General features: G+C 39.9%; 1 protein-coding gene across 1 annotated transcript in view; it reads left to right on the top strand.

The window, feature by feature from the left end:
• The window catches only part of MAML2 (mastermind-like 2 (Drosophila)), a 513,922-nt gene that overhangs the window by 325,924 nt on the left and 174,721 nt on the right, over window positions 1-13,277 (top strand). Inside the window, exon 2 of the mRNA XM_006833751.1 lies at window positions 1,529-3,037. Coding sequence (XP_006833814.1) covers window positions 1,529-3,037 — 1,509 coding nt within the window. The remainder of the gene's footprint in view (window positions 1-1,528; window positions 3,038-13,277) is intronic.

Here is a 13,277-nt window from a genome sequence, read left to right as displayed (position 1 = left end):
ATGTGAAGACTCCTTCCCACTCTGTTGGTATTTAGAGTTACTACCTCCATGGGTATGTTGTTGTTGTTGTTAAGTACTGTGGAGTCGGTTCCAACTCATAGTGACCCTGCACAGGGTTTCCAAGGCTGTAAATCTTTACGGGAGCAGAACGCCTCATCTTTCTCCCACGGAACCACTGGTAGTTTCGAACTGCTGACCTTGAGGTTGGCAGCCCATCTCGTAACCACTATGCTACCAGAGCTTCTACCTCCATGAGTATGTTGTTGTTGTTGTTAAGTGGCATCGAGTCGGTTCCGACCCATAGCGACCCTGTGCAGGATTTCCGAGGGTGTAAATCTTTATGGGAGTAGAAAGCCTCATCTTTCTCCCGCAGAGCGGCTGGTAGTTTCGAACCGCTGACCTTAAGGCTTGCAGCCCTATTCGTAACCACTACGCTACCAGAGCTCCTTTTTCCATGAGTATAAGTAGCATTATATTAACTCTCATCATGGGAATTACAAATATTAAAAGCTAAACCACTGAGAATCCTGGCCTGGTCAAGTTGTGAGAAATAACTCTTGTGGGTGTGGTCCATTTTCAGTGAAGGAATCAGGGAAGTCTTGGGGGTAGCAGGCTATGATAACAAAAGGAGGTAAAAAACTAGTTTGACAGGCTAAGAACTTTAAACTAAGAATACAACCATCAAGGAAATAGGGAAAGTTCATGGGGGAAGGGGGAAACTAAATGAGAATACTCCCAGGCAGGACTAGTAGTCAACTTTGAAAGGAGAATGTAACCTTGTAATACCCAGTGGAAGGAGAACTGGAGGAGGGGCTTTTTACGGGACAGGAGAATAAAACTGTTTGTGGGCCAGCCATGCGGCACATCTCTGCCCATGTCTACTGGGTTGGGCACCTGATTTTGCAAAACCAAATAAAGAAAACCTCACTCTTGCTAAAATGAGTACAGATTGGATTACTTGGGCATTTGTCAGTATGAACCAAGTTTCTCACAAAGTTGACATAAAAACTTAATGGTCACACTTACACAGAGGATAATAGTGAGGAAGGGGTTGAATCGGTGCAAAGAGAACTTGGAACTCTTGGCCCAGCTTCACACTTACCTGTCTTTTCCATCTGGGTCAAAGTGTGTGCACTCAGATTGACTGCATGGGTATGTGTGTGTGCACATGTGGAATATTTTTGTCTGTTGCAGGAAACAACAGAGCTTTCATGACCAGTCTAAGCTCATATCAGTGTCCCTATTAACATAGCAAGGATCTTCATTCATTTTGACCTATGTGCCAATCACAAAACACTGTGATTTCTAATCACCAATTGATCTACTGCTTCAAAAACATTGTATTTTCTATGGGTTGTTCTACTGTGAGTGTGATTATATTTCAGGCCATGTTTTCTTTATGCCTTTTCCTTTCTGACTCATCTCACTGTGTAAATGGAGGAAATATTTAAATATGGTCTCTGTTGACAAGAAGCACATCTGGATTAATAGCTCATGCTTTTCTTTTTATCCCCTTTCTGTCTTTCAGCTCCAAGGCTCCCTGAAAAGGAAACAAGTAGTCAACCTGACTCCTGCCAACAGCAAGAGGCCCAATGGCTTTGTTGATAACTCATTCCTTGATATCAAGAGAATCCGCGTTGGGGAGAACTTATCCACAGGACAAGGAGGCCTCCAAGTAAATAATGGACAAAGTCAAATTATGTCAGGGACCTTGCCTATGAATCAAGCACCCCTGAGAAAGACTAACACTCTGTCACACAATACACATTCTCCTGGTAATGGTATGTTTAACATGGGCTTAAAGGAGGTAAAGAAGGAGCCAGGAGAGACTCTGTCTTGCAGTAAGCATATGGAAGTCCAGATAACCCAGGAGACCACTTTTTCTAATAGGTATGGAGATGACCCTGGAGAGCAACTGATGGACCCTGAGCTGCAAGAACTGTTCAATGAGCTGACCAACATATCTGTGCCTCCCATGAGTGATCTTGAGCTAGAGAATATGATCAACGCCACCATAAAGCAGGATGACCCATTTAACATTGACTTGGGTCAGCAAAGCCAGAGGAGCACTCCCAGATCCTCCCTGCCTATGGAGAAGATAGTGATCAAAAGTGAATACTCACCTGGCCTGACTCAGGGCCCCTCGGGGTCACCTCAGTTGAGGCCCCCATCAGCTGGTCCTGCATTCTCCATGGCCAGCTCTGCCCTCTCCACTTCATCCCCGATCCCTTCTGTCTCTCAAAGCCAGGCTCAGCCTCAGACAGTCTCAGGAGCCAGCCGGGCTTTGCCCAGCTGGCAGGAAGTATCCCATGCACAACAGCTCAAACAGATAGCTGCCAATCGTCAGCAACATGCCCGGATGCAACAGCACCAGCAGCATCAACCTACCAACTGGTCAGCCTTGCCGTCTTCTGCTGGGCCGTCCCCAGGTCCATTTGGGCAGGAAAAAATCCCCAGCCCTTCTTTTGGTCAGCAGTCATTCAGCCCTCAGAGCTCTCCCATGCCGGGGGTCGCTGGCAGCAGTAGCCAGTCAAAAGTAATGGCTAACTACATGTATAAGGCCAGTCCCTCAGCTCAGGGTGGGCACCTAGATGTGCTCATGCAGCAAAAGCCTCAGGATCTCAGCCGAAGTTTTATGAACAATCCACACTCAGCCATGGATGCCCGTCTCAGCAACACCAAGCCTCTGTTTCATTTTAACTCAGATCAAGCAAACCAACAGATGCCTTCTGTTTTGCCACCCCAGAACAAGCCTTCTCTCTTACACTACACCCAGCAGCAGCAGCAGCAGCAACAACAACAACAACAACAACAACAGCAGCAGCAGCAGAGCTCAATTTCAGCCCAGCAGCAACAGCAACAACAACAACAACAACAACAACAACAGCAGCCACCACCTCCCCAGCCCACCCAACCTCTATCAAGCCAGCCTTTGCTAAGATCTCCCTTGCCACTTCAACAGAAGATTCTACTTCAGAAAATGCAGAATCAGGGCATCACAGGACTGGGGTATCAAGTCTCCCAACAACACAGACAGGTAAGACTTCTTCCTCTTTCAACCTAAGTTCCCAGAGACTATTTAGCTTCTTCATTATTCCTTGGTTGCCATTGTATTTGTGTTGGGATATAATCAAGACTAAAGCCCTTGATGGATTCGTATGAAGACCTCATAAAACCTGGTTCACTTAGGGCATCTGGAGGAAGGGGCTAATATTTCCTTATAGAACATTACTGTCAAAGGGATCTTGCATGAGCAAGGGCTCTTGCTTCTTAAGAATGTTGCATTCAAACTGATGCTTTTTGTGACATCAGTTAATAAGTTAATATGCACTTTCTATCACATGCCAGATGTTGTGATTATGCTGAATATTGGAGTAAGACCAGAGGTAATATTAAAAGTTTATAAAGACCCATGTTATATAACCTCCAACCAATTGGAATGTCTAAACTCCCAAGCCCATCAAATAGATCCTTCTATGAGTCTGTGCTGGTGCATGTAGTCTGAATATGGACCCTAAATAAGACACAGTCTCTATCTGTAAGTACTATCTGAAGAGGAAGGCAAGTTTTAAAAGCTGTCACTTTAATGTGGTGTGTAAAGTGTAACGCGATTTGACAAGAGGCAGAATATCTGGCCCAGAAAGAGGAAATTAAGGAAGGCTCATTGAAGAAGTAACATTTGAGTTAAGTGTTAAAGGATGAAATTATCATAATGACAAACACATAATCTGCAGTACACTATAGGTTGTGGGTATTATAAAGCAAAGATTTTCTTATGCCTCAAATATGAATAGTATGAAGAGATTTGCTCTGTGTCTTCAGAACTCATACTGATGAGTACTGTATCCCCTGAACTCCAGGAAATTTGAAAAAGGAAACTTTTCTAGGAGTAAAAGAAAAAAGAGAGGGAGGAAACAGGAAGAAGGAAGGAGGGAAAGAAAAGGGAAGGAGGAAAGTAAGGAAGAAAGAAGGAAGGGAGCTATTTAGTTTGTATATTGCTTTGTGCATGTAATTTGACAGGCCTACATTTGTATTCAAGCAGAAAGACAGGGCATTTACATGCCAAAACAACATGTCAAGGCACTATGGCAGCACAGAGCTTAATCCAGTGACATTCCTTGAGTCGTTTTCATAGCTACTACCCAGAAAAGAATGCCACAAGGTCCGCAGACTGTGTCTAAGCTGGCCTTTACTCTAGATGTGGGCCAAAAGAAAATTAGTCTCAACAAAGCTATGCTCCTAGTAAACCTTAAACCCTTAGCCACTTAGAAAGTGTTTTTTTATTTTTTGTTTTGTTTTTTGTTGTGTGTGTGTGTGTGTTTATTATGGGTTATGGAGAATGAACTTAGAATAGAGTCATGTGTATATTTTATAAAGTTTTGTGTGCTTTTTTAACACGGGTAATATGGAAATCATTTAAAAACAAACAGCATTGAAGAACTAGTTTATAATGTGATACATAGGTATTTTGATTTGGATGAAGATGGGTTCAGATTCCTACTCTGACATTCACTAGCTATATGACCTCAAGAAGTCACTGAATTTCTTTATACCTCAGTTTTCTTATCTGTAAATGGGAATGATGATAGTATCACCTCCTAGGGTTGTTTTGAGAATGAAATGAGATCATTCTTATCCCAAACAAAAATAAAGTTGGATATTTTTATGATTATCATGGAAAGAGCTATAAATAATACCAAAATGTTATTTTTAACAAGTGTTACTAATATGTAGGAGAGGTTTGGAGTGAGTCCCAAATTCAAACATAAACTGTGTTGAAGTAGGGGTGAGGATGAGAAATAGAAAAAGATCTAGCCCTAATTCTTCTACTAGCCAGCAGTATGATGAGTGGGTAGTGATTTACTTCCCTGGGCCTAGGCTCCTAGCCCATAAAAATGGAAATAATAAATGATGAGGGAATCCTGGGATGCTGCTGCAGGATAAGCACTGGATTGCTAAGAAACCACAAGGTCGGCTGTATAGACCCATACATTTCTCCTTGGAAGGTCTATACAGGATTGCCATGAGTCAGAATCAACTCAACAGCACTTAAAAGCAACAATAAGAGTTATCATTTATTGAGTACTCTGGTAGCGTAGTGGTTACGAATTGGGCTGTGAACCGCAAGGTCAGCAGTTTGAAACTACCAGCTGTTCCGCCGGAGAAAGATGAGGCTTTCTGCTCCCATAAAGATTTACAGCCTCGGAAACCCTGTATGGAGTCACTGTGAGTCGGAAACGACTCCATGGCACACAACAACAACAACACTATATCTGATATGACTTCTGACTCCTTTCCCTGTGGTATATCTGTTCATCCATGAGGAAATACCATTGTTCCCATATGACAGATGAGTGAATTAAGTCAGAAAGATGTTAAATAATTTTCCCAAGGTCACATAGATAGTAAGTAGCAGAGTCAGAATTCAGACCTGGTGGTCTACTTTGAAGCCTGTGCACAACCATTAGGATTTTGATATTTTTTGTGTGTGATAATATTTACTTTTCCCAGTGCTTATGATAGTTTTCATCTCTTCAAAAAGACCCTTAATAGTAGAAACAGTGGCAACATTCCAAGCTAGAAAAACCTTGTTTATATAATAGGTAAACAAAATCTCCTCATGGAATAGTTCATCCCAACTCTAAGAGAATAAATTGAACAGATTATTCCTTTGGGTTCTTCTGGCTCAGTGGTTTTATATATAAGGTATGGCTTTAAAGTCCTGTGTCTGAGTTTTTAAGCAAATGCATCATAACCCTTCAGTCAAATAAGGATGGCCCTCTTACAAGGATTCCGCTTGTGGGTGAAGGTAGGCTTGTGTTCTATTAGTGATGTTATTGTTGAATACAGTTTCAGAATTCTTCTTTGGGAATTGTCTTCAGAACCCATAGAATACTTGGTTGATTATTACTAAGTAAAATAATATTCATTCTTTTAGGTGATTTTTGAAAACAGTCAAGCTGGGTCATGTTGCTTTGAGTCAGTCACAAACAAGGAATAGCTATGATGCGATACGACTGAATTTCAGGTGTGGTTTGTGAACTTTCTCTAAAAGCAATAAAGAAAAATCAATGAACGGCTTCCCAAGATGATAATTTTGAGAAACAACTTTCATTTGGACATACATATTTCTCAGGTTTTTCCAAATTTTATGATCTCATTTAGTATATTGTCAGATATTCTCAACTCGGAGAGGGTGGTTTTGACGCTACCATTCATAGTAGACAGTACAAATATGTGTTCCATGCCAGAATATCTAAATGTGTGTTACTCATGGCTTAAATCAGAGAGCGATGAGGAGCAAAAGGAATTGGGAATTAAGCAGTGGCTACATTTATCATCTCTGGTAGCATAGTGGTTACTAATTGGGCTGCTAACCTCAAGGTCAGCAGTTCGAAACTACCAGCTGTACCGCAGGAGAAAGATGCAGCTCTCTGCTCCTGTAAAGATTTGCAGCCTTGGAACCCCAGTACAGGGTCGCTATGAGTCGGAACCAACTCCATGTCACACAACAACAACATATTTATCATCTAAAGAATAAGAAATAAAAGCACTAGCCATGGTTTGTTTGTTTATTTGTTTTCTTTGTTTTTTTCTGCTTGTCATACTCACAAACAGAAAGATTAACTATGGAGTTTGCTAATTGAAATGCTTTAGGCTTTGGAAATAGTGAAAATTTTCTTGACTGGCTCCTGCTGCAAAATGGCACATTGAATTTGAAGATCAGTTGCCTAAAATTTGCCAATGGAGACACAGTTAACTTCTCTTCACTTGTCAGAACACAGAACCAGACAGATCCATATGCTCAGTCAGAGAATGAATTTGGCCATGTTGGGAGGAGAGTGCTTCTACTCCCCTTTCCTTTTGCTCTATACTTACCTCTGTTCTCCCAGATGTAAATGGGTCATGAGGGATGTTGTTTTTAATAAGTGTCATCTAGTCAGTTCTATATAGAGTTTTTCAGGAGTGGCTGGTGGGTTTGAACTGCCAATCTTGGGGTTAGTAATCCAGTGTTTATCCTACAGCACCATACCAGGGCTCCTAGATACAGCATATTTGAATTGTTTGGAGACATCCTTTCTGTTACATGCCTGAGGTGATTTTAAGTAATCCTTTCTTTAGTGACTAGAAGAACAAATCTGGTGTTTGACAAAATGCCTAGAGTGACTGTTTTGCTAATGTTTGGGGTTTGGCTAGTGGCGATGCCTTCTGGCTGTAATTTCCTACCCTTCTTCCTGAGTTGAGGGTCAAAGGAGAGGGCTGGACAAGGATGCAACACTCTCATTTCTGATTTGTCTTCAGGTCATTGAACATTTGTCTAAGGTGTGAATAAATTATTGACTGTCCAGAGCTCATAAGAGTTCATCCCAAAAGTAGTTACCTCTATGAACCAGAAGTGATCTTCTTAGAGCTCTTTAATCAGACACTTAAGTGTGTGAAATGCTTTCTAACATCACATCCATGAAGTACATTCTATATTTGGTTTAGAATTCTCCCATCTCTAAAACTTCTGGGAGGGAAGGCAGCCAGCAAGTGAGTGGATGATTTGTTATGATTGAAACATAAATTTGTTTCATCCCCCCTTTAGTTTAAAGCCAAGCTCCTCCATCATGTACTGAGACCCTTTCCATAACTTTACCTCACCATCTCTATCTATGCAATATTATCCTTACCTACTCCCCATAACCCTTGGCTTAACCTCAGGCAAGCCTCCTAATGTCCTCCTCCCTCTAGCCTCCCACTTTTCATTTCAGTTCATATGTTCAAGGTTTTAATCATGCTATTTCTACTTCTTAGGAGCTCTGGTAGTGTAATGGTTATGAATCAGGCTGCGAACCACAAGGTCAGTAGTTCAAAACTACCAGCTGTTCTGCGGAAGAAAGATGAGGCTTTCTGCTCCCGTAAAGATTTACAGCCTCAGAAACCCTGTACAGGGTCGCTATGAGTCGGAACCGACTCCATAGCACATAATAACAACAACAACAACAATTCCTACTTCTTGTATTAAGGTTGCTTGTTGCTAAGTACTGTTGAGTCGGTTCTGACCCATAGGGACCCTGTATAGGGTTTTCAGGGAACAGCTGGTGAGTTTGAACCACCAACCTTGTAGTTCAAACCGACCTTGTGGTCCTGTGCTTTATCCCATAATTTCCTGTTTTTTAAATAGTTAGATTGGGTCTGTTATCTTGACTTAACCGTGATGGATTGATGTAGTACTAAGTACCGGCAGTCAGATTGAAAGCTGCTGTTCTTCTCTCCTTTTCTCTTCAGTATGCTGTGGTTCTGTAGGATAAGCACTGGACTGACTGCAAACCACAGGGTCAGCAGTTAGAGCTCCTCAGCTGTTCTGTGGGAAAAAGATGCAGCTTTTTTTCTCCTACAAAATGTACAGCCTTGGAAACCTAATATAGGGTCGCTATGAGTCGGAACTGACTCAATGGCACTTGACAGCAACAACAACAATACTTGCCTCAGCTGGATTGTTGTATTGTTCAGCAAGGGATTTTATACTCCCAGACACAGAGGAGTTGATGTAAAAATACCATTGATTAACTAACCAAATGAATTGAGGGACTATAGACCATCCTTTCATGATACTTATTTTTTTCATTTAATGTCATAGAAATAATCATTTCTTTGTGGATAACATGTTCTGGGAAGATAAAGGATATCCCCTGAGTATACCTAGAGGTCCCATAGGTGACATTCTCCTGGTTAATCATCCTTCTTGGTCTCCCCTTGGCCTTGATGGCTAATAAACCTCTGAGAGAAGATTCACATCACCCAAGCTCAAAGATTTGATATGTAAAGCCATAATGCCATTTTATTTATTTGAAATGAAAAATATAGTGGCATATAGACTAGAACATTCATATCAGCAAGAATCCCTATAGGCAAAGATACACAGGAAACCAAATTATTACCAGAAAGTCACTTGATGGTTAAGGAATCAAAACAGAGGACTAGGAGTTAGGGATTAGGGTTACATCAATTACTTTAGACCCTAATTACACATTAAAATCACCTGAGAGTCTTTTTTTTAATTCCAGTAAGGTCCAGGATCTATGTATGCCCCTGCCAGACCAATTGAAAAAATAGAAATTTGAGGACCAAGTTTTAGCATTAAAGACAAAAAACAAAACAAAACAAAATTTCCCAGGTGATTCTAGTGTGAAACCAATTTAGGATCCAGTGTTTAATGGCATCAGATAAGACAATTTAACTTATTTTTTTCCCTATGATCTACTACACTTTTCCCTGTCTTGTTAACCTTGATAGCATAGAGGTTATAATTGTGCACTTTGGCATCAGGCAAGCTTGGATTTGTATTTAGGCTCTGCTTCCTAATGTTTGTGTGACTCCATAGAATGTTGTTTAAACTCTTTGTGCCTCTGTTTTCTCCTCTGCAGTATAATGTCTACATTTTGTTACTTACAGGGATCAAGTTGAATCAAGATGACATTGTTGAATGTTGCCATTTACCAAGGTTTCCTGTACCTAATCCAAGCTTGGATGTGCACTGCCAATTCTTGTCCCTGCTACTCTCTTCTTTATGTAGATCCACAATAGATTAGCCACTTCCACTTGTCACAATGTTTCTATTTTTTAAATTGTGGTAAAATGTATAATGTAAAATGTGCTATTTTAGCCATATTTAAGTATACAATACAGAGGTATCAATCATATTCTCAATGCTACACAACAAGAATCACTATAATACTTCCAAAACTTTTTAATCATCCCAAACAGAAATTCGGTACCTATTTAGAAACAGCTCTGCAGTTCTGTCTCTACCCTTCATCCCTCATCCCTGGGAATTATTTATATATTTCCTGTCTCTATGCATTTACCTCATCTAGATAGTACATACGTATAAGTGGGATCATACCATATTTGTCCTTTTGTGTCTTGTTTATTTCTCTTGGCAAAATGTTTCCAAGGTTCATCCACATGGCAACATGAGTCAGAACTTCATCTGTCTCTGCACATACAATGGAATCTGTCTGAATAATACTCCTTTGTATGTATAGGACAGATTTTGTTTATCGGTTCATCTGTTGATGGGCATTTTAGTTGTTAACATCTTTGAGCCATTGTGAATAATGAGCACTGGTATCTTTGAATCTGTGCTTTCAATTAATTGGGGTAGGAGACCACAATGCTTCTTTAATCAGACGTTAGCAAGTCTCTTTGGAGTCAAAACCACCTTGCTTCTTTAAGTTCCTTTTTGTATGGCTATGGGTCGGAACCGACTCGACGGCACTTAACAACAACAACAATCTTAAAGATGGACACCAAGAAGACTTTCCAAAATGCATTGGACTGCAAAGTTGGTTTGAATCACAAGGTTGGTGGTTCAATCAAGTTCACCAGCTGCTCCTAGGAAACCCTCTACAGGGTTTCTATAAGTCAGAAGTAACTTCAATGGCACAAAACAAAACAAAGTCAATTTTTCTAAACACTTATAATTGCCTTCTTGATAGTCTAGAGAGAAGATAGAAAGGAATGCTTCTTCTAATGAGGAAATAATCATGATTTCAGTGTTCTGCCACAGTTTTCACATTCAAATTTCATTTTCTCTGGGAATTGGAAGAGGTTAGAGGGTCTGCCATTTAGACTCATGCTTGGGTTTGGGTTAAGAAGCTAGAACTAGATTAGGGGAGGTCAGGAGCAAGAAGGGCCAGAGATGAAACCAAGCCCAAATCCTAAAAAAGCTGAGGAAACAAAATTAGTCAGTATTCTCAGAACTCAAGAGTTGAGGCCGAACAATCATTGGGAGGATGACTTACAGAGCTGGGGAGTGTTTCATTCTGTTGTGCATAGGATCACTGTGAGTGGGAACCAACTCACGGTACCTAACTGGAGCAGCAATGATGCTGGTCCTCTCTCTGTCATCCTTCACCCTCTATCCCCCACCCCAGTGCCCTTCCAAAAACTATGTGCTATCAAGATTTAATATTTTATCATTAATTTCTGATCTTAGCATCACACCTGGCACATAATAGGTAGAAGGAATAATAACAAGTATGTCAAGTTGTTAATTAATGATATAGATTAAGGAATCTCACATTTTTGAAGGACTAATGAATTTTGTTTGGTTATTTTTTTGTTAGCAGAGATGGTTAGTTTACTATAGATTACTGTTAAGTGTTTCTCGGTTTTGCTAAGGAAATAACGGTTACAAAAATTTAGGTATAGTTTGTGAATGTCTTCCAGTATTTTATTCAGTATATTTAAAGCCTATATATGTTCAGTGTAGTTTCCCATAATCTCTAATAATTGTTCTCTTTGAATTGATGGTTATTTGTTGACTGAAATTAGAAGGCAAAATAGAAAAACTACTATAGCCCTTTATGTGTGGATTAAATTTTAGTGTTATCATTAAAAAAAAAAAAAAGTGAGGCCAAAAATTAGTGATAAATCTATAGTAAAGAACAAAGCTTAGAGAAAATAGAATCTAGAGTGAAGTTGAGATAGACTTTCAAGACCTCCCAGGAAATCACTCCAAATGATTCTTGACCATTGATTTCTATTATGATTCACTGTGGCTGGGGAAAGAGTTGGTAGAGACATACTGAGGATTATTCTTGGCAGATCACGACCGTGATATTTGCATCTGCATTTTTATCTTTACTTCGTCATTTATCTTTTACATTTTTAAACTTCCAAGCAAAACAAAAGTTCGTTTTTAATAATTCCTGAAACTAGTGCTAAGGCAGAAGTCCTGGTGTAGCACTGTAGGACAAGCACTGGACTGCTCACTGAAAGGTCAGCAGTTCAAACTCACAGTTGCTCCTTGGAAATGCTATACAGGGTTTCTGAGTAGGCACATAACAACATAACACATAACACATAACAACAGTGCTCAGTCAAGAATTTAGAGAGAATTCCTTGACTCAAAGTTTGTACTAATGAACCTTGATTGGAAAAATTAGCAGGAAGAGAGAAGTTGAATAGTTTTGTTTATTTGGTTTTTTTTTGGGGGGGGGGCCGATTCTTTTGTTGTTGCTTTGTTAGTTGATTGGTTTGTTTTAATTTAGCACCAATTCTGTGCTTATGGTAGACATTTTGTTGTTGTTAAGTACATTCGAGTTGGTTCCAACTCACAGTGAGCCTGTATATAGGGTTTCCAAGGAGTGGCTAGCTCAAAATGACCTTGCAGCTTAGTACATTAACCCACAATATCACACCAGGATTCATTAGCAACCCCTCTTTTTTAGGCGAGGACTCTGAGGCTCAGAAAAGTTAAATAACTGGCTCAGCGTAAACTGTCTGATTTAAAATTCAAGGTTCATAACAAGTTAAGGAAATAGGTAGAAATGGTTTGGGTTGTGTCTTTAGGGCCATCTTTGTGATGTTGTTGTAGATGGTTTTAGTGCTGTCGAGTCGTTCAGACTCAAAGTGACCCTGTGTAGGTTTTCCGAGGAGTGGCTAGTGGGTTTGAACCACCAACCTTGTAGTTAAAAGTCCAGTGCTTATCCTACAGCACCACACCAAGTCTCTGTGATATCTGTTTAAATTTCACCATTCTTTCTATGCACAGTTTATTACTGACCTGTTGTTGTTGCTAAGTGCCTTAGAGTCGATTCCGACCCATAGCGACCCTGTATAGGATTTCCAAGGAGCAGCTGGTGAGCTTGAACTGCCGGCCTTGCAGTTCAAATGGCTTTGCAGTCTGATGCATTCACCCACAGTGCCACATCAGGATTTAGGAAAACTTTAATCCAATTCTGATGCAAGAAGGAACATTTGGTCAAATTTACTGAACATTGCCTTTTCTGAATCCATAGATTTCTAAATTACCTGGTCTGGCAAATTAAGTTCTGTACTTCAATCTTAGCTTGGCAATTGCTTCTATTCTTTCTAGTCCCAGAAAATTCTAATGTATGTGTTGTGTGCCTGCTGTGTGTCAGATCCTGTTCTACATACTGATGCTGCAACTGAGACAATAATAAGCGATGATACAGTAAAGGGAAACGTTAAAGAAAAATTTTTAAAAATTAAATAATCAAATGTTTTCAAATTGAACTATTTTCATTATATTACAGGCTTATTCTTGATTCTGCTGCTTGACAGATTTATTGTTTGGTTTCTGTATACATCTGATCCCGGAAATAAAATGAAAAACACCCAAGGTATTGGGTATTCTGTTTAACTTTTAAAACAAAATAATTCTGGGAACTGTCAGATTTTTAAAGTTAGATTTTAAGGAAAATTTAATTCATTCTCACCCTCTTTCTCTTTTAATACTACACCACCCATCAGGGACACTGTGA

The sequence above is a fragment of the Chrysochloris asiatica genome, unplaced genomic scaffold (genome assembly GCF_000296735.1).
Source record: "Chrysochloris asiatica unplaced genomic scaffold, ChrAsi1.0 scaffold00008, whole genome shotgun sequence".
NCBI classification, from domain to species: Eukaryota; Metazoa; Chordata; class Mammalia; order Afrosoricida; family Chrysochloridae; genus Chrysochloris; species Chrysochloris asiatica.
Note: the sequence above shows the minus strand (reverse complement) of the source record. Positions and strands in the feature narration are given on the sequence as shown.